At 36.3% G+C, this 25,911-nt stretch overlaps 1 protein-coding gene across 2 annotated transcripts in view; it reads right to left on the minus strand.

Moving 5' to 3' along the window:
- LOC139117046 (protogenin-like) overlaps positions 1 to 25,911 on the minus strand; it is a 155,698-nt gene that overhangs the window by 60,751 nt on the left and 69,036 nt on the right. For both annotated transcript variants that reach the window (XM_070679865.1, XM_070679866.1), the window contains exon 3: positions 3,645 to 3,786. In XM_070679865.1, coding sequence (XP_070535966.1) covers positions 3,645 to 3,786 — 142 coding nt within the window. The remainder of the gene's footprint in view (positions 1 to 3,644; positions 3,787 to 25,911) is intronic.

A 25,911-nucleotide genomic window follows, 5' to 3' on the forward strand; every position in this document is an offset into this window, starting at 1 on the left:
CAGACAAACCGCTGCACATTCAAAGTGATCAAAGAATATGTTCACTGGAAACATGACTATAAGAACTAAATGACAGCAAACACTTGAATGCAATTAATGTTTAAATACGATACAAATGAAATCTTACGATCAAAGAAGAAAACACGCATCCAAACCAAAGCTCCCCAGCACAACCAAATTTCTACAAGAGACAAGTGCCACTTGAAACATTAAGATAATGAGTTTTGGTGCAGGTGTCCAGAATTTTTTCATCATGGATTTGAATAAATGCCTCTTACCTTAATAATGCCAAAAATGATACAATATAGTAATGAATGTCGTATGTTGTTTTAATCACATACCTGTGATCAGTGAAACACACTTAAGAAGCCAATGACTTGCAAAAATATTATATATATATATATATATATATATATATATATATATTTATATATATATATATGATGTTGAAAATAAACACTGACATCTAGACTTGGATGTATTTCTTGCATACGACATTTCGCTCTATTAGCAGCACTTCTTCAGGTACATATATTTTACATATAGCATCTCTTACTGATGTATTGTTTTGTATTGAAGTTGGGGAACAGGCGGTTATGGTAAAATCTACAATCTTACTGTTTTTCTCAATAATTTTGACTCTTACATCTGAGCATCGCATCTTGGGCTCGGGAAAGAAACGGGAAAATTGATGAGGATAACACTGGGATAAGAATGAGTTGTACATCACTGCTGCTTTAACAGTCATACGTTTCTCAATCTTACAAAAAGAGCAAAATCTTGGTCCTGTACTGGACAGGACTGTGTGAATCTGTGCAACTGAGCAGAACGCCAGTCTTATGTGACACACTGTTATGAACATCCCTGCAGTTCATTGAACCAAAGTGAACTGAGTTGCCACCAAAAGGTCGACATGACTCGGCTTGCCCTCTCTAGGTCTTCCCTTGAAATCAAACACTCAAGCAAGGCAACGAATGTATCTGACAGTGATACAGATGACATTCTATTCAGCCTGTCAACACTTACAGGGACAATGCCGCCATTTACAGATATTATGATCCTTAACCCTGTACACTAAAAACATCCTTGCAAATCGCAAAATATGTCCTCAAACAGTCAGTAGTTGATTCAACTTTCAACATTTGGCCAAGAAAATCTCTCCTTCATTTAGAGGTGTCCTTTCACTTTAAGGTAATATGTGCCTCGAAAGTGAAAGACTTAAACTTTTGTCCAAACTCTCCTGAACGAAACATTCAACCATTCACTTTCAAAATCAAGACTAAAATTTGGGGTCACTGTGCAAATTTTGGTACGAGAGAAAGAAATGACTCAAGATTTACCGATATTTGAAATTCAAAATGGCCACCAACCCTCTGTTAACTCTATGGAGAAAAATTAAATTTTTGAATTTCGAAAAACTAAGCTGGTGAAAAGTTTTACCACAAGCGGTATATCAAAACAGAATTGTGAGGTTTGAGAGTCCGAATATCTGTCCCTGAGGTGCGTTCTACCTTAAAGGCGCATGAGACAATGTTGAACAATAAAAGTACCAGTTGCCAATCTTTCACTACAATGATGGCATAAGGGTTTTTTTCATCGATCCAAAATCATCATTTCAGAACAACTAAAATTTTTGTGATTATCTTGACAGCATTCATGACTCCTGTCCATTTCCTCTGCTTTTAATTTTTTTACGCTATAAAGGTTTCACTGTCATGATGAAATTAAAATTCCCAGAAGTCACTGAGGTCCCTGGATGAACCCTGACCATTTTACATAACCTAGCCTTTGTGTGTATGTAAAAGATGGTGACGAGAGTGCCCTGCAGCTGGAAATAGCATCAACAAGATGTAATGTAAGCTAATTATGTACCATTGAGGATCAAGACACTGAAAATAGCAAAGGTTGTCTTGTCAAAATGACAGTTGAACACTACAAAGCTACTCATCCCCAGGCCTGCAGGACAAAAAGGTTTGATCACTGTGAAAATGCGGCAAAAGAAGAAATTGTTTTATAATTCACATTACAAGAACTTAATTGTTATTAGGAATGAGAAATGGAAGTGAGAGCACTCCAAACATGTAATTTTTGAGGTAACATTAGGTATAATCATTGCTTTGAGTATGTTGGAAAATAATGAATATTGTTGACCACATAAACAATGTTTGACAGTCAGTTTCTATGATATGCTACATTATTTTTTAAGTAGTATGTGCCTCAAAAGTAAAAGACTTAACCTTTTGCTTAAACTTTCCTAATGAAATATTCAGCCATTCTCTTACCAAATGAACAATAAAAATCAGGGGTCACCGTGCAAAGTTTAGAACTAGAAAATGAAAATAATCGACATTTTGTGATATTTGAAATTCAAAATGGTCGCCATCCCTGTGTCAACTCTATGGGGTAAAAAACAAAACTTTGGATTTTCAAAAAACTAAGATGGTGAAAGTTTTTAGTTCCCAAAGAGCTTTAAAATGAGCCCCCCCTAGTGTACATCAGAAAAGAATTAAAGAAATTTGAGAGTTGGAATATCTGTACCTATCTGTATCTATACCTAAAATAGTATTTCTGTACTCTACATTATTTTACGCTATATATGGCTCTGATAGCTCAGCATCTATCTATAAAGTCCTGATGAAGTTATGATTTCTCAAATGGCTTCCCCTTTGCTTTGAACAGAGTCTATAAGAGGATACTTGCTTTATTTCTTCAAGAACTAAAGTACTTGACAACATACACCTGCCCTAAAGATAAACATCACTGACCACTCTCACATCAAATTCACATCTATGATACCATGAAATATTCCTCATTCATAATTTCTGCCAGGGACAAGAAACAGACAAAGAGATATATACAGTCTCTGTGATCACTGTTCTCTAAGTAAGTCAATCAATAATTACTATGATTAAACGTAGTCAAAAACCCTGCCATTATTGTGAACAGTGCTAATGGCACTGTCAACTTTTGCTCTATATTTTTCACTATACAGGGTACATATTTTATGAAATTCAAAAGTAAAATGCTTTTCTTTGTAATATTTAAACAGACAAGCAGATGCTTATAATGAGATATTACACATCTAATCCCGGACATCTTGTAACGCTTGCTATCCAGTAAAATGAATATAATCATACAAGGAGAAAAACCAGTGAATGATGGGTCATCACCGGCCAACAGTAAATTTTTGAAAGTGTCTAAATGTACAGTTCACTTGAACTGGTTTCTGAATTCGCACATGTTTAAGATGTTCATTTACTGAATATATTTCATTGCAAAAAATAAAGTCCACAAGGAATGACGGCAAATACCAAAGCGGAAAATAGTATATTATATGTAATAGAAGAAATTACATTCTCATTCAAAATTAATGACCGCAGAATTAATACATGATGACAATGTTAAAGTTACATCTTCATACAATGTTCTAGTCAATACGACTAAAATGAACTTTTATTATGATTAAATATGGAAATAATATCTGGACAAAACTGCAATGGCTTCAGAGTGGTTCTGCACTTAAATTGTATAGTCCCTTGTCCCCATTTGAACTCTCTAATAATTCAGAAGATTGAATACAACCAATGATTAATTGTGTTCACTGACTGGGACAAAAATTCATAAATCACAAAATGTGAACTTACCTGTCGCTCTCGGGAAGCAATACCCTGTCTTTTTCCCAAGTGTAGTTTGACTGAGGTAAAGATTCGGAAAGACAACTCAATCTTGTCACATTTCCAATGTATGCTGTAACTGGTTGAGGTTGTTGTGTAATTCTTGGCTTTTCTGCAAGTCAAAATAGTAAGAAAGGACATTTTACTAATTTCATCATCAAAGTTGTAAGGCTTATTGGGACTTTTTGACAAAATAAAAATTTGCATTCTCGTCTCTTTTGCGTGAAAATGTGCAAAGTGTTACGGATCATTATCACTACAATTTTGCTCACCTGTCATGATAAATTTATATTGATGCGGTCATATTATACAAACTAATACAACAATTACCGGGTTTTCCAAATTCTACTGAGATATATTTTCAAAAGGGTTTCAAAAAAGTTATCATCAACTGCTGGACTGATTAAGAAAAGAATGAGAATGGTTTTCATTACAAGGAAAGCTTGGTACGCCACCTTTGTTTATAGTGATGAAGAAGACGTACAGCTCCTGTATTCTTGTATCAAATTTTCAGATGAAAAATAATTCAATGTGACTATACCATATGTACTAAACCTATTGTCTCTATTCACAATGTCATCATTCGCTATGTAAAACGTCTCTTCCATACAGTTACACCGTATGATATCTTTATTTAATTCCAGTGATTTTGCCAACACAAGATTTTCAGCGAGATAGAAGAAAACTTTTCATGGGTGACAATAATTTATTTCTGAATTTATGCATTGCCCATTTTCTGTGATTTTCAGGTCATGGCAGACAGTCATCTTTACCTTACTGCTGATTATATGGCTGGTGGTTGGATTTAAAAAAACACTGGGAAAGTACCAAAAGAATTTGGAGGGTTTTCTTTTTGTTTTCTGTAAAAACCTGGCGACCACAACTATACTTTGCTCAGGGGTTTTCTGCCAATGGGGATTTTCCACACGAACATCAAAGATACTTTGCTTTTGAAGTGTTTTTAGAAAGTACTATGAACTTAAGGACTCTTTGAATTTAATGCTAATACGATGGCAATGCCCATAACCACAAGGTATAGAATACAATAATTAAATCCCTATGGCACAGCTTCAATAACTAATTTGCATAATAAGGGTATGGCAATATGGCCGCCTTACATCTATTCATGCCCGATAACAAAGAGAAGTACATCAATGAAGAAATTTAGAGGTTCATCATCTCTGTCAGTTCCAGCAGTTCTGTAACACATAGCACAGACTTCATTGAGTTGCCTGATGTAAAAAGTTGGAAGCTTATTTTCTCAATGTATTCACAAAGATTTTTTTACCATACTTTCAATATTGCTATAGTTGTTGCTGTTAATATAATACTGAAAATTGCAGCTTGTCGCTTCTATGTTTGAAAACAATTATCATCATGATAGCATCTTCCCTGGCTCATAAAATTTGCACAAATCTCTGAGTATATGCATTCATCTACATTATTTGTGAACAACTTGTTGATAATGTTGCAAAACATAAATGTCACAGGGTTTTGCTGATGATCTATGAGCTTGGAAATCAACTTCACATATCATGATCATGTCAAAACATGTTCCAGAGACATTAGTCAACAGAATGTTTTGCCCTGTACGATGGACAGCATATTACTCAAAGATTGAAAAATATATCAGTATATAATTTTCAGTTTGTAGGAAAGTAAGGCGTACAGCTGGATCATATGTCGGTGTTAGCTATAATGTTCATCAGGTATATCAATTGGTACATTTCATAATTAACAGCCATGAGAAACGTGGTGCAATTGCATAAAAGAAAAATTACAATTGATAGAATAGACATGTTTCCTGAGAGTTTTCTCTCTACCACTTGAACACCTGGCCAGCCAAACGTTATCAAGTTTATATAACACATGTTATCAGATCCCCGACATTTGCCTTCACAGTGACGACCCTCAGAGTACGGATGTCTCCTCAGCTATGAATTTCCATCATGCTGTAATACAGTGAGATAGCACACTAAATATTCCTGACACCTGCAGAGATGATTAATGTCGATTATTATTAATGTTAAGACCATCCACTGAGTTCACAGTACTGTATGTATGATCACTGACAGGGAACATCAACAAATACCAGCCACCTTTCACTTAGTTGAAGATTTCCTATAAGAGTATATTAGATAGATAGATAGATAGATTTATTTCAGTACTACTGGCCTCCGGCCAAAAAGTACAAAAACAAGAGCAGTACATAAGATACGGATCGCTAGCAATTGACAAAGTAGTTTTACAGTCCATATGATAAGCAAACAAGGTTTACAAGTGAATCTTTGGTTATTTAAAACATCATCACGAAGCTGAGTGGCAGAAAAAATGTAGTTTCCTTGTTTTCTTAAAGTTGTGGTATTTATGGAAGACAGAAGTATCTTAAATTTTATAAAAGCGGTGGATTATAATAATAGGGAGCAATAAATTTACAGCGCAGGTCTCTATACATTGGGCAAACAAGGAGAAAATGATATTCATCTTCAACAACATTCAAACTGCATATTTCGCACAATCTCTCAGCTCTCGGAACATTATTCCAACGGCCAGTTTCAACCCTTAAAGTATGTGCAGAGGTTCTAAATTTACAAAGAGCTAATCTGAAAACAGGTTGTTTTATACAAAGTAAATATGGCTCTAAAATAAGTTTTCTTTTTTAAATGAAGCATAAGTATCCAGTTTCCGTGATTCACTAATATCATCGGACCATAACTGCATATCGATATCAATACATCTTTGTTTAAATATTTTCAAAAATACTGCTTCATCTCCAACTCCTTGATGTTCCCACACTTCACCAAAACCATAACATTGCAATAAATATCGAACGCTCTTAGCCCAAAAATCATACCTACTTAGATTAATGTTATTGACCTGGTATTCATAACATTTGTATGTTAATCTATTTTTGTCCATTTTCAAAATTCTAAGCCAATATTTTACAATTCTACAGTACTGTGGTACCTTTAAAGAGACTCTACCCAATTCACCTCTCATGGCTGTAACTGGTGTGTTAGAAAACAGCTTTAAAAGAAAACGTAACATGTTATGATGGATTTTTTCTATATCTTTAGCAGGATGAAATCCCCAAATTTCTGTGCCATAAAGAAGGATTGGAAGAATTTTGCAATCAAAAATATCCAAGGCAAGTTTAACAGGAAGAGTGCCAAATTTAAGCAAGCAACTCTTCAAACTGAAAAGGGCTCTATTAGCCTGTTCACTTAAACACTTCTGGGCATGAAACCATTTCCCAGTCCAGGAGAAAACCAGACCTAGATAATTTTGGAATGAAGTTACCATCAAACGTTGCCCATTGTAAAACCATTTTTCATAGTTTTTCAAAGCACCACCTCTTCTAAATACAATGATTTTAGTTTTACCAATATTTACATTCAACTTCCACTGGCTACAATATTCATAAAGTTGATTTAACAAGCGTTGTAATCCTATTCTTGAGCTACTAATAAGGGTCAAATCATCTGCAAACAGTAAATAAATGATTTTAAGAAGACCAACTTCAACGCCAGAAAAATGCTGAGTGTTTCCCAAGGTTTCTCCTATATCGTTTACAAACATAGTGAACAATAGCGGAGATAAAACAGATCCTTGTTGGACACCAAATTTACATTGAAACAAGTCTGTAATACCATTCGGTGTTCGTACGCTGGCCTTTACATGTTGGTACATTGAAAATATTACCTTGTACATTTTACCCTTTACACCTGATTTAAGCAATTTATAAAACATAGACAAGTGATCAATCCTATCAAACGCTTTTTCAAAATCGATGAAAGCTACATATAACCTCCCCTTTTTGTGTGCTAGATATTTAGAAATAATTGTTTGCAGTATAAAAAGGTTATCTGAAGTACAATATGACTTTCGGAAGCCTGCCTGTTCGTCAACAATCGGATGGTTATTATCCAACCAACTACGCAATCTGTTGTCTAGAATACTACAAAATATCTTACCAATGATTGGCAACAAAGTAATTCCTCTATAGTTGTTGACACATTCTGTGTGACCCTTTTTATAAATTGGAACAATTACACCCTGTGCCCATTCAGAAGGGAAATTCCCCGTATTTAAAACTACATTGAAAAGCTTACAAACCATTTCTCGAGCTAAGAGTGGGCACTTTTTATAAAAATCTGGAGAAATCCCATCCATTCCAGGCGCTTTACCAGCCTTGAGTTTATTTATACACTTGTCTATTTCCTCTAAGGTAATCGCTGCGTTCAAAGAGTCGGTATCATCTACTCCATTATCCCCTTCTATTTGAAAGCTATTTACAAAGTCTTTGATTTCATCATAAAAGTCTACAAAATTCACATTTTCAAGACCTGGTGTATTCAAAAGGTTAACAAAGTAATTAAACCACTGATCTCTTACTATGTTGGAAGATGAAGGAGTTGACTTTCCTTTTACAAGCGACCAAAAGTACCTTGAGTTAGGTTGGTTGGCGGCAAAAACCAACTTGTCTAAATTGTGAGTACACTTCTCTTTCTTTTTGTATGTCAACAACTTTCTATATTGACGTTTAAATTCTTTTAACTCTTCTAAGTTTTGACTGGTTCTATTGTTTCTGTACCTGTTTAGCTTCAAATTTACAATACGTTTGAAATTCTTACATTCATTATCATACCATGTGTTTTCAACACAACGCAGTCTGTCACGAGACCCGGGGTCAAGTGTACAAGTGTGTTTCATTCGACTGGCAGCAGATTTCAACATATTCAAAAGACAGCCCGCAGCTTGATCAACATTCAAATTATCGATGGAAGCTTGAAATTCCTCCATGTGTTCCCTGCATTCAAGAGAATCCCAATAATTCAGAAACCCATCTGTTCATCATTGTCCCATACATACTTGACAAAGACATGTCATGTTCACTTCTACATATCTGATTTCCAATAATTCTAAGATCAACATTTCTCGTAGTTTTTTGGGGAAGTTGAAAACTAACATCGAATACTAAAGGTTGATGATCAGACTCTATTCTAGTATCAATATAAAACTGGACAATACTCGGAAAATTACGTGAATGGGTAAGGAGATAATCAATAACACTGGATCCAATATCACTAATAAAAGTAAAATCTCCACTGCCCGTTTCTTTAAATAGCCTACCATTTACAATGCGTAAATCTGTTGTTTTACAGAAATCAAGAAATTTCCTTCCAGCGATATTACATACGTTGTCACTATTAATACGTAATGGAATATCGATTTCTGAATCGCTCAAAATTTCAGAATCGCAGGACACATATTTCATCACACTATCATTTGTAAAGTCCGCCTCGTTCGCTGAACGGGCGTTAAAATCCCCACAGACATAGAACTGTGAACTAGGAAAATCACTTACAAATTGAGCGAACTCTTGTTCCAAAATTTCCAGTGTACTATTAGAGATAGCACTAGCAGTGTTATCCGGCGCAACGTACACAACAGCGAAAATAATTACAGGTATTTTCGCAGGGATTTCGTCATAAAGAAAAATCCACACAATATTATCAGAAATACTTGACACTGTGTTGATTTTCAAGCAGAGTGACTCACTGTAAAATATACTAATACCACCAGGGTGTCTGCCAAATTTAGAGCGTTTGGACCTTGATTTGTGAAAGGATTTAAAGCCAGGCATAGCATAACTAAAACCTTCTGAAATCCACGTTTCTGTCAAGCAAATTAAATCAAAACTTTGTAAATACGAAATAAAATCAACATCACATATCTTAGAAGCCAAGCCATGGACATTCCAAAAGGTACAATGAAGTCTTGGCAGATTTATTATTGATGGTGATTCATGAAAAACGTTCGGTTCAAAAGAATCACAAAATATGTCCTCTTCACTATCCGGATTCTTGTTATCTTGGCCTTGGCCTTTACCCTATCTTCTATCCGACAACGGACGTATGTCGTCGCGAACGCTATCGTAGACGTATGTAACACCGTCTATTTTCAATTTATCGTACGATAAAAATGCCCTTTTTCCTTGTGCTCTTGCTGATGCTAGATGGTGACCAAGTTTTCTTCTTTTATCTCTAACTCTTTGCGTAAAATCTTCTGTTATCTTGAAATCTGTATCTTTCAGAACTTTAGCTGCCTCATATACCTGCTTTCGTTGTTGATAGCGGGCGAATTTCGCTATTATTGGTTGTGGCCGAACTCGAGAACTTGAAAGCCGATGGACTCTGTCGAACTCGATATTGTCACCATTTATGCCTAATTTGTCCGTTATGAATGATTTCACCTTTGACTCGGACTGATCCCACGTTTCGTCATCGTCCTGACTAATGCCTTTGAATAATAAATTATCCCGTTTCATTTGGCCTCTAAGGGAATCTAGATCGTTTGTCAAATCGTTGACTTGGTCGTTCAGATTCTTGTTTTCTTCGGTCAATCGCGCTGTTTCTTCTCGAGCTTCGAGAAGCTCCTGTTTTACGTCTTGGATGTCTTCAACCAGACTGTCAATCTTTTGTTCAATTCATTGGCCATTCTATCCATTTTCCTGCCCAGGTCAAGTTTCATGTTACGTAACTCCTGCATAACATCTCCGAGTTCAACACTTTCGTTGTTTGCAGCAGGATTTGATGAAAAAAGTGTAGTTTGCCTTGTACGTCGTTTCTCGGAGGATTGTTGGCTACTTTGGTTAGGACCAGGGTTACTTTCAATATCTCCAGACAACAGCAACAAAGATATCAACGCAAGACGAACAGCCAAACAAACGGTATTACCATTGACATCAAAATGGCCGCGAACACCTGTACCACTCGGTGGATGCTCGAACGTACCAATTCTCATTCTCCACTGTTCTATAGAGACTCCCATTTCCAGAACTGAACTTCCAGGCTGACCAGTAACACTTTAGCTATTCAACAGTATGATACACTATGACCAAAAGTCCGTCTATCATGAAAAAAACACCAAGAAATCGGGACACACGAATTGCAGCCAGGTGTCAATTCGAACGCCCTCTAGCGACCCCCTATAAGAGTATATTATGAGAGTATATATGAGAAGAAAAATATTGTTACACTTCTTTTTAATGCTCCCTAATTTTCACAGAGTGACTTACATTTTCAAAGAATGGCTTGTTATATCTTGAAGATCTATAAAAAGATCAACTAAATGCTATTTAATCCGTGATAATAAAAGCAAATTTGCACTACTTTTTTTGTTCATGGTGGTGCCGGTGACACGCTATCTTCCGACAGGAAAAGCACATTTCTGGATTATTGGAAACAACAGAAACCTGCAGTGCAGTGTTGACAACCACAGCTGTGGGGTTTGTACGAAACAATGAAACCTAAAACTAGCGTTCAAGAACCAATCACTGCAATCTGGGGACCAAAATGGCATTTTTCATCAACATGTGGTGGACATGACTCCATCTTAAAACCTATCAGCCCAAAAAGTGAAACTACACTCTAATGACATATGAAATGATGATATTACAAGGGAAAACATCACTTTGGCCATTAAGCTTGTATGAGGATCTATGTCCAATCTAAATAATTTATACCATGGTGTCATCTGATGCTTGGGCAAAGAGTCAAGTATTTAAAGTTAACACAGGAATGGCGGCCATTTTGAATTTCAAATATCAAAAATTGTTGGGTAATTGTTAATAGGTAGTTCCAAACTTTGCACGGTGACCGCCAATTTTTATTGTTGATTTGGTAAGAGAATGGTCGAAAGTTTCATCCAGGAAAGTTTGAGCAAAAGTTTATTAAGTCTTTCACTTTGAAGGTGCATACTACCTAAGAGTAGAGTTGCACTTAACCAAAAGTTTTTTCAAAGGAATCTTTCTCATCAAAGATGACACGGAAACCCCCCTGATACTATATATTTGCAAAAAGCAGAGAATATAAAGTTTAAAGAAGCCCCTCATACTATATATTTACAAAAAACAAAGAATCTAAAGTTTAGTATGAGAGCAATAGTTTCCTCGAAGGAAGGTATATATTAGTGAAAGACAACCTCAATTTTGGTATTAATGATAAAAATTAATGAAAATTTTAAACTTGATACTAGTATTTGCTGTAATTTAATACTTCATTTGAAACAAGAATATATGTAGAAGAAAACAACTACTTTATTTTGCATTATCTATCCTCATTCTAAAATTGCAGGGGTTGAAAGACTGACACTAAAAAAGTGAATATGCCTCATATTCACAATGTAAGAACTTTATTGCAAAACAAAATGGTCACTTTGTTATATAGTTATTCAGAGAACAACACGTGAAAATTTTACAAAAATTTTACTTAGCCTGAGTGGCATTACCTTGTTTGGAAATTTTGAAATCGGGAGAAAAGAGAAGCCAGGAATCAGTGAATTGCATAAATTTAAACTTTTTTCTCACCCATCTTAGCCTTATGACTGTTTGACAAGCTAAAAGGTAAATCCAACCAATATTTTAATCTTGGGTTAACAAATTTCGTAAAACTGAATTAATCCTTGCAAAAAAAGTGGAATTGAGCAAACCACGCTGTGTTATGTGGAGCGTCACCTTTACTCTTAACTAAACAATATCATATCAGTGCCAACAATGGCATGAACTGGACGTTATGGTGCAAATAGCTAGCAATCATTACGGGGAAACAATCAAGACAACTTATATCTATTTGATCAAAAATACTGAATACTGCCCGCAGCAATTGATGTATGCTAAATAAATGTCAACTATTTTGCCACACGAGGTGAGAATTATATTTTTAGCAATTAGAGTGATGGCATCATACAAAGATGTTTTAGAATTGAAAATTTGTTTTTCTCATGACAGTTGTTAAGATGATTTCTCAATTACTGACAATTATATTGTACTCTCGAAAGTTTTTAGGAGATCATCAAACTAGTTCATACAAGTTTACCACAGATCACTGAAATATTCAAAATGCCAAATAAACTGACAATCGGGACATCTGTCTAGATGTTCCAGCCTATACTAATTCCCCCCCCCCCCATGTAAAATAAAATGCAGTCCATCCACGTCACAGTGCTGTCAGATGCGCCATCCAAAATTGACAAGATATCCGGTTAGAGCAGGACACCAATAATTACCACTTGTCAAAACAGAGATCATTCAAATTTCAACACAAACACGTCAACCACTGGAACATCCTTTCCATCATCATCATTCATGCCAACTTCCAAACCGAGTTGAAGTTACTTTGATTCCATGAAATCAAATAAATAGTGTCCCTGCATGTGCAATAGGGACTTCCATATGCTTATATTATGCAATTTACATCACACTATTGACTTAAGGTTAAAAGACAAGAAACAGACCTTTTTTAAGCTAACAATTCTTCTTAGTGGTTAAAGGTATACAGTCACCTGTAATCTAAATATGCCCATATTTGTATTCAAAATGCCTATGTGAGGGCGCTGTTTTTAAAAAGCAGCCACCCACTGAAAATCTGATTGGTCAGATTTTCTCTTTCCATGGTAACTGTGGCAAAACTGGAACAGGTGACAGTATACATAGTACATAGGGAAAACAGATTTTTGAAAGTTATGCAAATTACCTGTCATGTGATAGTTATGTAAACAATGGTGACACTGTGGTGACCAAATGTTCCCCTATATCTAGGCTTTCAGAAAATATATGATTTACGGGGTTTCTGACCTTATTAACCACCAGAGAATTGTTAGATTAAAAAGGTCAATTTCTTGTCCTGGAACCTTAATACATCTACTATAAACTATTTAATATAAGAATTCATTGCTTTGCTTGATCAGTTTATCAAAATCAGATTCTACGCTTGCCAAATTCATTGAAACGATTCTTGACATATAATAATCTATGACGGGAAAATCAATATTCCAAGCCTTATTAAACAATTTATCAACAAGCAATCTACATGCAGGGGCCAATATAGCGCCGCTGGTAGTTTTTGAATCTGTCATTATTCTACAGGGCAATGAACTTTGTGGAAATATTTATAATTCCTAATGTAAAATAATAAGTCTGTGATTATGACTGTAACATTGATGAGGGTATCTCTGAGAAGCTACATGGTGGATTTCAAAGGTGTGAGGTCAATGGTATGAGAGAAATCAATGTTTTGACTAATTTGAGAAATATTCAAAAATTTTCATACTCCAAATTCCTAATCATTTGAACAAAACTGAATAAGGTCACCCCTGGGAACTTAAAAAGTCAAATTGCTTAATACTGGACAGAGAAAATGCTTTGAATAATACACAAACTTATGCAAATTTCAATAAAAGTTAATAAGGGAATTCCAAAAACCTGCATATTAAATTTCAAAGCTGTAAAACTGGTTGTGTAAACAAAATGTTTTGACCAAATATGAGAAAAACTCTCTGCCAAAATTTGTATACAGAAATTTCTTTACCATTTGAAAAAAACTGTATGAGGTCATTCCTTGGAGAGTACAAGCCAAATGTAATTATACTTAACCCTTTGAGTGCTGTATTTTTCCTACCAAAATTTTAGTGCAACATTTTACAAATTTTTATGAACTTTTCTGTAATTTTTCTGATAATTTTGGACCAAATGTGCACATTATTTCATCAGCCACAGTTTTTTATCAAAATTTTGGCAAAAATCTGACAAAACTTGACTGAGTTACATTTTTAAGGGTGACAAAAATTGACTTTGGCGCTCAAAGGGTTAATGAACTGTTTCAGAGAGAAATAAATTTGAGGAAAAGCAAAAAATTGAGAACAAAGTTTTCAAAATTTTGAATATCGAATATTTTGAATATAGGCTATATAGGCTATATAGAATATAGATTAATTTCAAAACCACAAAACCAAACCCTGAAAAGCTATAGATCAAATTTAATACCTGTAAGTGTAAGACCAGCAATATCAGAGAAGATGATGTTTTGACCCATAATGAGAAAAAAACCAAACTTTGCATACGCAAATGTCATCACCATTTGAAGAAAGCTGAATGAGGTTATCCTAAGAACTCACAAATCAAATTTGACTGCCTTTGGACTGAAAGTTTCAGAAAAGATTTTAATAATATTGAGGAAAGAAAAGTTTGAAATGTACTTTACAGTTATTTTGAAAAAAGTTGATTAAGGGCATTCCACAGAAGCTGAAATTGAAATTGAAATTGAAAGCTTTCAGACCAGTAGTATCTGAGAGGAAGCTGTTTGATAGAAAAGAAAAAATCTGCCAGAAAGTTTCAATATTAAAAATTTTGTCATCATTTTCACAAATACAAATTTGTTCATCCTGAGTGACTTCCAAGCAAAACAGTAAATTCATGACTAGGAGTTTCAGGAAAGAAGTGCAAAGTTGATGGTGGACAACACACCTTTGGGCCCCCTCAATAAAAATGAGGGGGGCCATTAACATCTTTTTGAAGGTCACCCTACTTCAGAGAAAAAAAACAGAGGAACCCAATTATTGTTTATCAGTCTATACTTGTTTTGATCTAAATGAATTTTCATGGCTTTCTGCTTTTCTTTAAGATTCTTGAGTCTTTCTCAGAAGAACAGATGCAGATTCCTTTAACACATTGGCATGATTCAGGTCCTCCGATATTTATAAACATGAGTATGTTCAACGTGTGTCTGTGGCAGTTTTGTTTCTTGGTGATATCGATGATTTTGCATACTAAAGCCACACTGGCAGTCTGCTGTCTGAACATGGAGTATAATTGATGTATTCACACAACCTTAAGAGTGGCACTCCCACTTGGTAACATTTTTAAAACACATTTTTTTAGTGCCAACGGTTGATATTTGACATTGCGACTGAGCGCGGATCGCGATATATCAATAAAAACATGTCTTCAAAAAAGTAAAAGTTTGAATTCCGGTGGCCCACCTAAATTCAGCTTCCGAACATCGAACGTTCGGCACTGGGGCCATTGTCAACTAAGCTATGGAGTACGAGTCTACACTGACGCTGCTGTACGCCACAGTACTACTTGCGGTCGGTGATCGGTTATGCCCTGTGGAGAAAGCCGAGTTTTACTGACTTGGTGAAAAAACGAAAAACAATTTTTGCTGATTCCACCAGAATTCGCATAGGTGACTAGCCCAGTTACGTGCGGTTGATACATAGCGGCCACCGCGTGGTATGCATAGACCCATACCACACGCGTGCGGCGAACCACACGTACTGTGTGGCAGACGACAAAATGTAGTCATCGGAGGCGGCTAATATTTTACACGTAAAAACTGATGTTTATGTGGTATTGGTTAAAAATATAATACAACTGATTTAGAATAATGAAAACGACAAAAGCTAAGAAGAAGTTTTCAAAAACTGACCTGTGGTAAAGGCATAATGCTGTATATAAAGTCTTCGCAGTGGGAGGTAAAATTGCGTCGTTCGAACTTATTATGGACTCCCTAGAATATTGTCAATCAGCACAACAACAAACCTTCGGGGGATTTCGCGTCATAATCAGAAACGATCGTAAAACTTCGGGATGTGAAAAATACGCTCGGGAAATGACATGTTTTTATCGATATCTCGCGATCCGCGCAGTCGCCACGTCAAATATCGACCGTTGGCATTAAAAAATGTGTTTTAAAAATGTTACCAAATGGGAGTGCCTCTTTAAGTTTGGAACCAGATCACTGTTATCGTTGTAGATCAAACACACCATAGTCTGGATAATTTATGTCTTTGATACTGCTGCCATAGTAGTAATTCTTTGAAAACAGCCCAACTGTACATCAATGTTGATATATTTAGTATTTGATTGTAATGTGTCAATAAGATATTTGAATGTGAGATCACATCACCAAAATTTTAATGTTTTTAGGGTTCCATTCTGGGTGCATTGACAATAATACAACCTTACTCGTCAATGGCGTGAGGCTACATTCTAGAGTCAACACTGGATGTGTGAACATGGGGCCCGGGGGCACCGACGTCCTTTGTATCTCCTTGCTGTTTATTATTTGCCATTAATGTGAAATTTGGCAAAAAGTCAAATTGTTTGGACATAAATGAAAGTTATTTGAACTGGTTGGTTACTGCTCCTGCATAAGTTCAAGTGTGGATTCTAAGTATCAACAGCCCTGATATGAAAGTGATTAAGAATTAGAGATGGGACTCAATAGGATCAACAATATCTAAAACAGGAAACGGTGAACTTATATAATACAGAAGGGGAGAAAATTTAGCCAATGGCTAATCTAAACCAAATTACTTAAACTGGACTGTTGGCATTGATTACACATGTATTTATTGTCCATCATATAGAAAATAAATTTGGGCCATTGACTAAAAAACATTTGCTTGTTACACTCACCACACTTGTACTTAGTATTTGGAGTGTACACCTATCTACAATACAATGATAAAAAGTTTGGACTCTGTAGGTCAACAGTGCATCTTTAATGTGTGAGAGTAAATAAGCTTACCCCTCAAGTATGTATAGGCCAAAGACAATATTTAATTTTGAATTATGTAGTGCAGGGAAGGACATACAATATGGTGAAAAGCAAATTAAATATAAAAACTGAATATACAATTATATGGAAATGTTGTTTTACAGTCATGAGTATCTGGTGTGTGCCGAGAGACAAATATTAAAATTGGACAGTATCATCCTGACCACAGTTTGTCTGACTGATTGTTTCCTTCTGATTTTCTGACACGGTGGTAGGTACAAAATATTATGCTATTCACGATAGTTATACAACATAGCTTGCATTTTGTTCACAGTAGAACTGAGTTTTACATGTAAGATAACTTTCTCGTAAACTGTAAATTGTGGCTTCTGGCAGCTCAAACGTCGCAATACTACATTTTTTGATATGATATGGAGTGACTTCCACACATATGCAATATGCAGTGACAGTCGATATATTCATAGTAAGAGTCTACTACATTCAAGCATAGTGATGTTGACAACTACATGCATGCCAGTGCACGATTTCAAAGTAGCAAGGATGAAATTCTAATGGTCTTTTAGTGGAAATATAGGTATTAAACGACAGTGAAACAAACAACATTAGTTATCGTGACCTTGCTGAAGTGCAATCTCGGATCATGTATGATCTGATGATCATGCCAAATTTATACATGTCGGATTATGCTGTGATTCTGAAGTGCGCGTACTTCCTTAGTAAATCGGTCAACATCCCTGCGTACGATGCTGTGTGTTCCGCTACAGCTAATCGCCCCGCTCACCCTACGTACGGGTCTTTGCAGGGCTGTGGTGAGCGGGGCGATTTAATAGCTGTAGCGGAACACACAGCATCGTACGCAGGGCTAGGTCAACATAAGCATGCACACCTCAGACTGTCTTTAGCGATCGGAGTCAACAATGATGTCAAAATCAATGCACAACTGTCGAAATTACCCAAAATAAGCAACAGAAAACTAAAAGTTATCGCTATGTCGAAAGGACAGTACATCAACATAAAACGACGCTAGTTTGTTATGACATGGAGGTAGAAGGACAGAGCGTTCCCTCGCTCTCACCCAGCTATTAGTACGCGTACGGGCCGCCGGTGGGATTGCCTCGCTGAAGCAATGGTACTACTGGGGAGTACCGAGTACGGAGGCCACCATTCTTCAGTCTATGGAAGGAGCATTTCGTGCCAAAAAATACATGACAGCAACAAAGTACCATCACTGAGGGAACTTCATATTTACAAAACAGAATCAAATACACGCTAAAACCCCAAAAAAACGTCAAGATTCGCACCAGACGCGAGAAACAAGATGGCGTCGGTTTGATTTTTCAAAAACAATGCTAACTTGCTATATGCGCATGCGCATATTAAGGGAGACCCATTGATTAGGGGGGGCTTGGGGGGGGGGGGGGGGGGGGGGGGGGGGGGTATGCAGGAACTTTTTTTGTCAGAGAGACAGCATTTTTTTATTTCTACTGTCAGACCTGCATCAATTTTTTTTTTCAAATGGAGTAGCAGTGAATTTTCAAATTTCAGCCACTGTTTCATATATCACAGGATGGTTTTATGTATTCATTTTACATTCCAACAAATGAAAACAAAATGGAAAGTGTAGTATATATACAACTTTCAATTGTAGAACACTTTTTTGGCAAATCAACTGTGATCAGTACTATACCTGCTTTTCTTTAAAATAGTCAATTCCTTTTAGTTCTCAGGGGGGGGGTGTTATCTTTTGTGGTCAGAGAAACAAGGCTCACACATTGTATTTCTTTATATTTGTTGTTCCTCATTTTTCATTGTCAACTTGTAATCTTTCTAACATATTTATATTGAGAGAATAATGTATTGGTTTTAACACTAGTTTATTGACTCCTGTCTTGTGTTTTAAATTTTCACAATTTACAGAAGTCAAATAGTCCCATCTAGATATTGCCTATACCATTGAGATATTGCAACGGAAATCCTGAAATATGATTTCTTGGGTCAGAAAAGGGAAGGGAAACATCGAGTGCACTGAGGTGTAAAGTAGTGAATGCTTATATCGTAAGCGCTGAAAAAAAAACAACATAAGAATTGCTTGTGGTAAAAACATTTGCGCTGCCTATGGCAGCATGCCAGCAAAGAATACATGAGGATGAAGTTTCCAAAATTTGCTCATTTCAACTGCATTGTGACAATTCCTTTTTTATTTCTGTCTGTTATGAGAATATTTTTTTTCTCAAGCCATTAACAGGCTTAATTTTTTTCTTTTATTTGACCTGGTGACATTTTTTTTTCTCAAAATCCTCCATACCCCCCCCCCCCGAAAATCATGTGGTTCTCCCCTAAGTGAGCCCCTGACCTATACGGGCCAGTGGATTGCTTCCTCAGTAGAACTGATATGCCTGCCGGTACCGGTGTTTATCGCCTACGGAGGCCATCATTCTTCAGTCGATCAAAGGCGCCTTTCGTACCAAAAATTACACGACAGCCGCAAATGTGCATCACTGTCAACCTCATAACTATAGAACATATTGAAATACACAGTGAGACGTAAAAAATGTACCCACACCAAGAAACAAGATGGCGTCCGTTTCGATTCTTCAACTCAGAATTGTCCTAGAATTGTGCGCATGCGCAGACGGTAGCTTTAACGAAAGCGAGGCAAAATCAAGTAAATATAAAATTAAAATGGATAAAAATATTGTTTAAAAATAATACAAGGCATGTATCACCAAATTTTGAACATTTCTGACGGCATTGCAACTATACGAACACCCATGCCAAATACCACAATAATCAAATCAGTGGTTTTGAGGAAAAATTGAAAATAGTGGTTTTCAGAAAAAAGCTAAAAAAGTGACTTTAAAATGATTCAATCAAAAAAAGAAAAAAGACCGTTTGAGATACATGCCCAAGTGACCACCAGACCAAATTTCAGAAAAAGTTACTGAAGCGTTTCTGAGATACCTGCGTCCACAGCATACGGCCCACTGTATGCAACAACAGAGGCCGCGTCATCACATTAGTACTTTGTGCCCACAGGGCACAAAGGACTAATAAAAATACATGAAGGGGCTGTAAAGTTTTTTTAACATTTATTGCACCCTGGCAGTTTTTTATTATTATCATATTTTTAGTATTTGAAGAATATTTTTACATGCACCAATAGTACTTTGACCAAAATGTAAATATTACCTTATGTACACAGAAAAAGGAACTTTCTGTTTCAGACTTTGCCCCCTGCATTTAGTCGTATAAATCGTGCAGTTCACTAGAAGCAATGTAAGGGTCATTGTATTATGGCCTCATTTCAGTGCCAAGCATCGTGATTCCCCCTAGGAAAGCTCCTGGCATAGCTTTGAAAAAGACACAGCTTCACTGTCGTCACCAAATAGCTGATCTGTGGCTGATGCATCATGGGATTGTGGAATGTTCCACTTGAATTGGAGGTTTTTCTCAATTGCTTTTCCTCTATTTCAAACATTCCTTGGTGTGAGGAAAGCTTAATATTCAAAATTTACTGAGAGAAAAGTATAAGGAACGAATTTACAAGAAAAGAAGAAGAAGAACTGCTGATAGTGCCCTAAATAACCCTAGAATCTATGCTGATGGTTTTTAGTTTTATTTACCAGTAAATGTTATTCAATCTGCTATACAAATGGTTTGACCATTATCTGGGAAGTCAGCCAATTTTTTTTCTTCTTTTTTTGCAACACATTCAGTTATATGAGCATTAAATAATGCATTCAGCACACATAAACATCGTATAAATTTGATTGTAGTAACAACTGAAAAGGTTAACATTTCCAACTCATTAAACCTCGAAAGTCTCACTTAATGAATGGAATGAGGTAACAAATTAAGCATAATGACAATAGCACTGTTTGCAAGGAATTTTATTGTGGCTTTTACAAGTTATATGTTGTAAACAATTGGGCAGCGACGCCTTCCTGTGGCGAAGCGAGATACTGATCAAATGTCATTTTATTCAGAATGTGCTGGTTCTTCAAGAGCAAGTTTATTTATGTTTGTTACTACTCTCTGATTTTGTTTCATACGAAGTAAAATTGTTACAGAAAATTCCAACAAAGTGAAGCCTTCTTTCAAGTACTTTTCAAATCTTTGGTAAATATGGTAAACAAATACACAAAGGTTGGTATGGTAGTTTGAGTGAGACTAAATTATTATGAGTGGTGCATGGAGCTATTGCTGGTACCTATTAGATTAAAATTTATGCAAACTTTCACACCTCTTTCAATAAAGGCGAACAAAGGTTGAACAATACTTTTAGTTCAGATAACCCCAGGGGTTCTGATGAATGAAAATAACCATACCACACCAACACATACATGCATGCTGGTTCAAATGACACACTGGACTCTCTGTTTGTCAGGACTTGACAGTGATCACGTTTGCAGCACCATGTTTTCACCCTTTTTTTTTTCACTTGCTTTTTTTTCTCACATCTGTGAGATATGACTGCTATGCAGCACAGATTAAGCAACTGTCTATAAACAGAACTACAAAATGAATGTGTGTCAACTCGGACAGCTGCAGCCACGGTTGATCCCCTCTTTTGGAGCTCACCGGAACTACTTTCAAGACCGAGGGTCTAGGGTTTTTTTCCATGCAGCCCGGCAGGGTCAATAGTTCATCGCTTGGTCAATGGTGGAGAAATTAGCATAAAAAAATCCTAGGCAACTGCACTCATGCTAATTCAGTAAGTACACATTTACCGATGACTCAGAGCAGAAGTCACTTTGTTTTGGTCTCAGTGACTCTGGTCATGAACACCAAGAAACTGTGTAATCTTTTACTTTTCTCCAAATATGTCTTTTGAAACTGCTTTTCAAACAATTGAAGAGGAATTTCTGGCATAATATGTTTATTGACCAATAACTCTTGCCCTTATTTTGCATTTCATCAGATGTGTCAATGTTTGTTCGTACGATGCATAACTATTTGCAACTGAAAGCTTGCGTGACATTTCAATAGGGCAACCGAATTAAACGCATGGAACTCCGATCACCCCTTATGTACACATTTCATCTGGCGCTCTTTGGGCAAATACAGTTCTTGGGATCACTTGTGTGAAATTATTGAAAACAACAAATAACAGGTTGCAGAAACGTCATTAAAAGCTGCAAAAAAAACCAAGTTGTGCATGATTATGCCAGTCTACCATTATTTCGTCCTTGTGAAATAAAGTGCTACATTTTTAAATTTCACGCTCTGAGATGTATCCAATTTGTAATTTGCCAATCTGGCAAATTTGCTGTTTAAACATGGTATATGTACTGAACAAGAAATAGTCAGGTTTTCATTATCGTTAGAAAATTTTCAGAAAATCTGTAACATTTCTTAGCCATCATGAATTAATGCATCAAACACATGAAATGTGAGGGAAAATAATCACGGCAGAAGTGTATGAGTCATCGTACACACTATGTTGTAAACTATGTGAGTTCAATGAACCGCACCACACTAGCCTGGCTTTTGTCAACATTTTATTTGTGCCAACAGTCAAGACCCGAACTATGAACAGCTGGTATGAAAGTAACTTCAACTTATTAAAGAATTCAATTATTCTTCGTTTTTGAAATTATTGCTGAATCACTGATGAAAATGTTGATCTACAGGGACAAATGTTGTTTACATTACTAAGGTGTTAGGTAATCTCATTGTTTCAATCATATCTGCCAAACAAAATGTCAATTAATTCCCATTCAAATCATTGATTAATTCCTAATAAGTGAGGTGTACTAGGTAGTGGTTCAAGGTGTATCAGTGCAAGGTCTTCTTTGTGAGTTTGTTTATTTGTTTGTTTGTGTGTTTGTTGGTGACATACGACACCTCTTTCGTGAAATTTCGTGAAATTTCATGCAGTCTAGACTGTTGACTATCACTCCAGATCAAATATCTGCCTACAACAACACATAATGACTGTCCAATAATCAGATGGTACAATGCACACTTAGATTATACCTGCATGTACAGATCTTCTTGCACGAGGTAAACCCTCCTCAATTTCCTTATTTACAGGTTAAATTGGAATGAACAAGCATGGTATGGTACAAATAGTTGACCCTTTGCCTCTAGTGCCCTTTCACCAAGCCAACTACTGTCCTACCAAGGAATCGGGCAGGGCTCACGCAAAGGCCCCATAGCAAGATACAGAGCCATGGACAGACAAAATTGCACAATATTCTGCTTTTTGTCATGTTGTTGAAGACACCATTTCTCATCAATAAATACTGAAAGGAAGGAATGTCATGCATATTATAGGATAAAGTATTCACCGATGAGTATTTGGATAACTGGTAAGGAAAATTTTGAGAATAACTAGCTTTCCGAGCTGCGAATGTGTAATGAACTGATCCCAAAATATCTTCAGTTTTCCAAGAGTTTTCTTTGAATAAAACCCAATAAAGACTGAAAAAGTTTATAACACTGTCATAATTGCTGAAAGTGGCATGTAAACTCAAACATTTTAACATCATTTTTGATTTCCCGCTGTTTCCAAAAACTAATCATGTGACAGAGAAAATCATGCATCATGCTCGTTTCTGATATGATCACGATGTGTATGTGCAAAATACAGTGTCTCTTTGTACTTTTCCGTGGGGCGCCATTTTGTGAGTGTTGAACCCGTTTATTGTTCATCCTGTTAAAACGTGTAGGCATGGTCCACATCAGGGAGCGGTGATACTTCTATACACGTCATTCAATTAACACATTTGCACGAACCAACTTTGGTGTGAAAATTAATTTAGGAAAATAATGCATAAAATTTGCAGCTACTGGGGCTTTAACTACAGATCAAGTTGGTTTATATGAACCTTCCTCAAGTGGGTCAAACCTTTCAAAACAAACAGCACACTACAACCTGTGGGTGCAAAATTAAAAAGTATAATACTGTTCGTAGCCAGGAGGGTTTTTGTTTGCAGAAAAATAAGAAGACAGACTGAATTGCCATATACGGTATACTTGTTATTGCAATTCAAAAGCAGAGTGGAGTTTGTAATGTCAAAGGACGCCACTTGTCACCAACAAGGCATGTGAAGAGCCTTTCACGGTTGACAAAAGTACCATGGTGGGTGTCAACACTGATATTGTTCTGCAGTGTAGAAAGGTATATTTGATTAGGCCATTATTAAATACTGCTGGCAGAAAGAAGAAAAGGAGCAAATCTGTCACCAAGATCAATATTGAACAGCATACTCTAAGGTCACACACCATCCTGAGTTGCATGGTTTGATTTATCTAATCAACTTATTCTATGTGAATTTCTGAGCTGATTATGCAGATCTGTTAATTTATGACAGATTGTGCAAACAACCAACTAGCCACTATGTAATCAATCGTAAGTGACACGATACCAGCAGGGACAAGATAGAAACTATCAATTTCTTTGATTTTTGTTTTGTTGGAATTAACTTTAATAAATAGTGCATTAAAATTACATTGGGGGGTAATAGAATGGATAAAACGCTCAGGAGATGACCACTTATCAGAAACTTCATTTCCATGTAAGATAAAGTTATTATGTGATAATAAATTACTTGGAATTCAGCTTCTCATCAAATTGCTGTACTGAGTATATATTTTGGCGGAGAAATTGAGCCCATTAGATTGGAAATCTCATGAAGCACAGATAATGCGCACTTTTGATATGTGTTTTGGTAACCACATGTTAAACATTTTATCATGAGTATAGGACTAGAAGCACTGACTGTATCTTTTAAAGCAAAGTCTGGGGTTAAGACATGTGTAATCACTCCTACAGCATGGGTTAATCCTTCGATCCTGATCCTGCCCAGTACAGATGGAGCTGCCCTGGACTACCAAGCATAAGGGAGTCTACTGCATTATGCAGTGGTGAGAAGGGTTCGTCATTTATCTCCGCTGAGGCAAGGTCAGCTGTGACCTCAGATTCATGCCCTGTGTAAGTATGTGGCAACTACCGACAAAAGAAGGAAGACAAAAAAAATGGGTGATTGATCACTCTGAGGAAATAATGGCAGAGAGTATTAATGAGATAACATCACCTCCGCTGATCCTTAACACTCCAAACTCCATCCATGTCACTTAGTATTACAAATCACTCGACGGAATACTTTGTAAAGGCAAGCCAGAACATAAATTAAGACAACTGCAAAACATAGGAGCTGTGTTTAGGCTTTCTAACAATTTGCACACACCAATATCCTACTGTTAATATTGTACTCCATGCAGGTAATGAGAAACTAAATCGCAAGACTGTGAAGAGAATTAAATTTTAACCGAGACAGACTTCATTCAAGTTTCAAACATGCAAGGGTACTTGTGGCCACAAGTTTTTCAATATGCTAATTAGTTCATTAATATGCACAAAAAGTTAGTTTCAGCCAGTTAAATTGGTTACACTTAGTCTATTCGATTTGTACAATCCATCATTCAATGTGATTCCCAGTACTAGGTAAATAAACTGTACAGTAGTGCTTAGTATTACTTATTTTCTCCCCAGCTTAATAGAGAAACCTAAGTCCAGCGACATTGACCGTTTATCCCTTCCAAAATCACCCTTGAATAAAATGCAGCTCAAATTTGCAACATAATTGCACGCGCCGACGACTACGGAGCGACGAAAAGAGACATTGAAGTAGACGACATTTATGGAAATGAGCTTGGAATTCCATGGGCGCGAAAGGGCTCATGGGAGGAGCGTGCGTGACGTCATCGGCGATACACGAACGTGTGTAACAGCTTACCAAAGCATTGGAGTCTATGACTGCAGGAGTGCAGTTCTGCACGTTACGACTCTTTAATGCTCAGTAGCATAAAAAATGATTAACTGTTGTTCACTTAAGTGCAAAAATCACTCAAGGAAGAACAAACTG

This window comes from Ptychodera flava, chromosome 18, assembly GCF_041260155.1.
Source record: "Ptychodera flava strain L36383 chromosome 18, AS_Pfla_20210202, whole genome shotgun sequence".
In the NCBI taxonomy this organism is placed as follows: domain Eukaryota; kingdom Metazoa; phylum Hemichordata; class Enteropneusta; family Ptychoderidae; genus Ptychodera; species Ptychodera flava.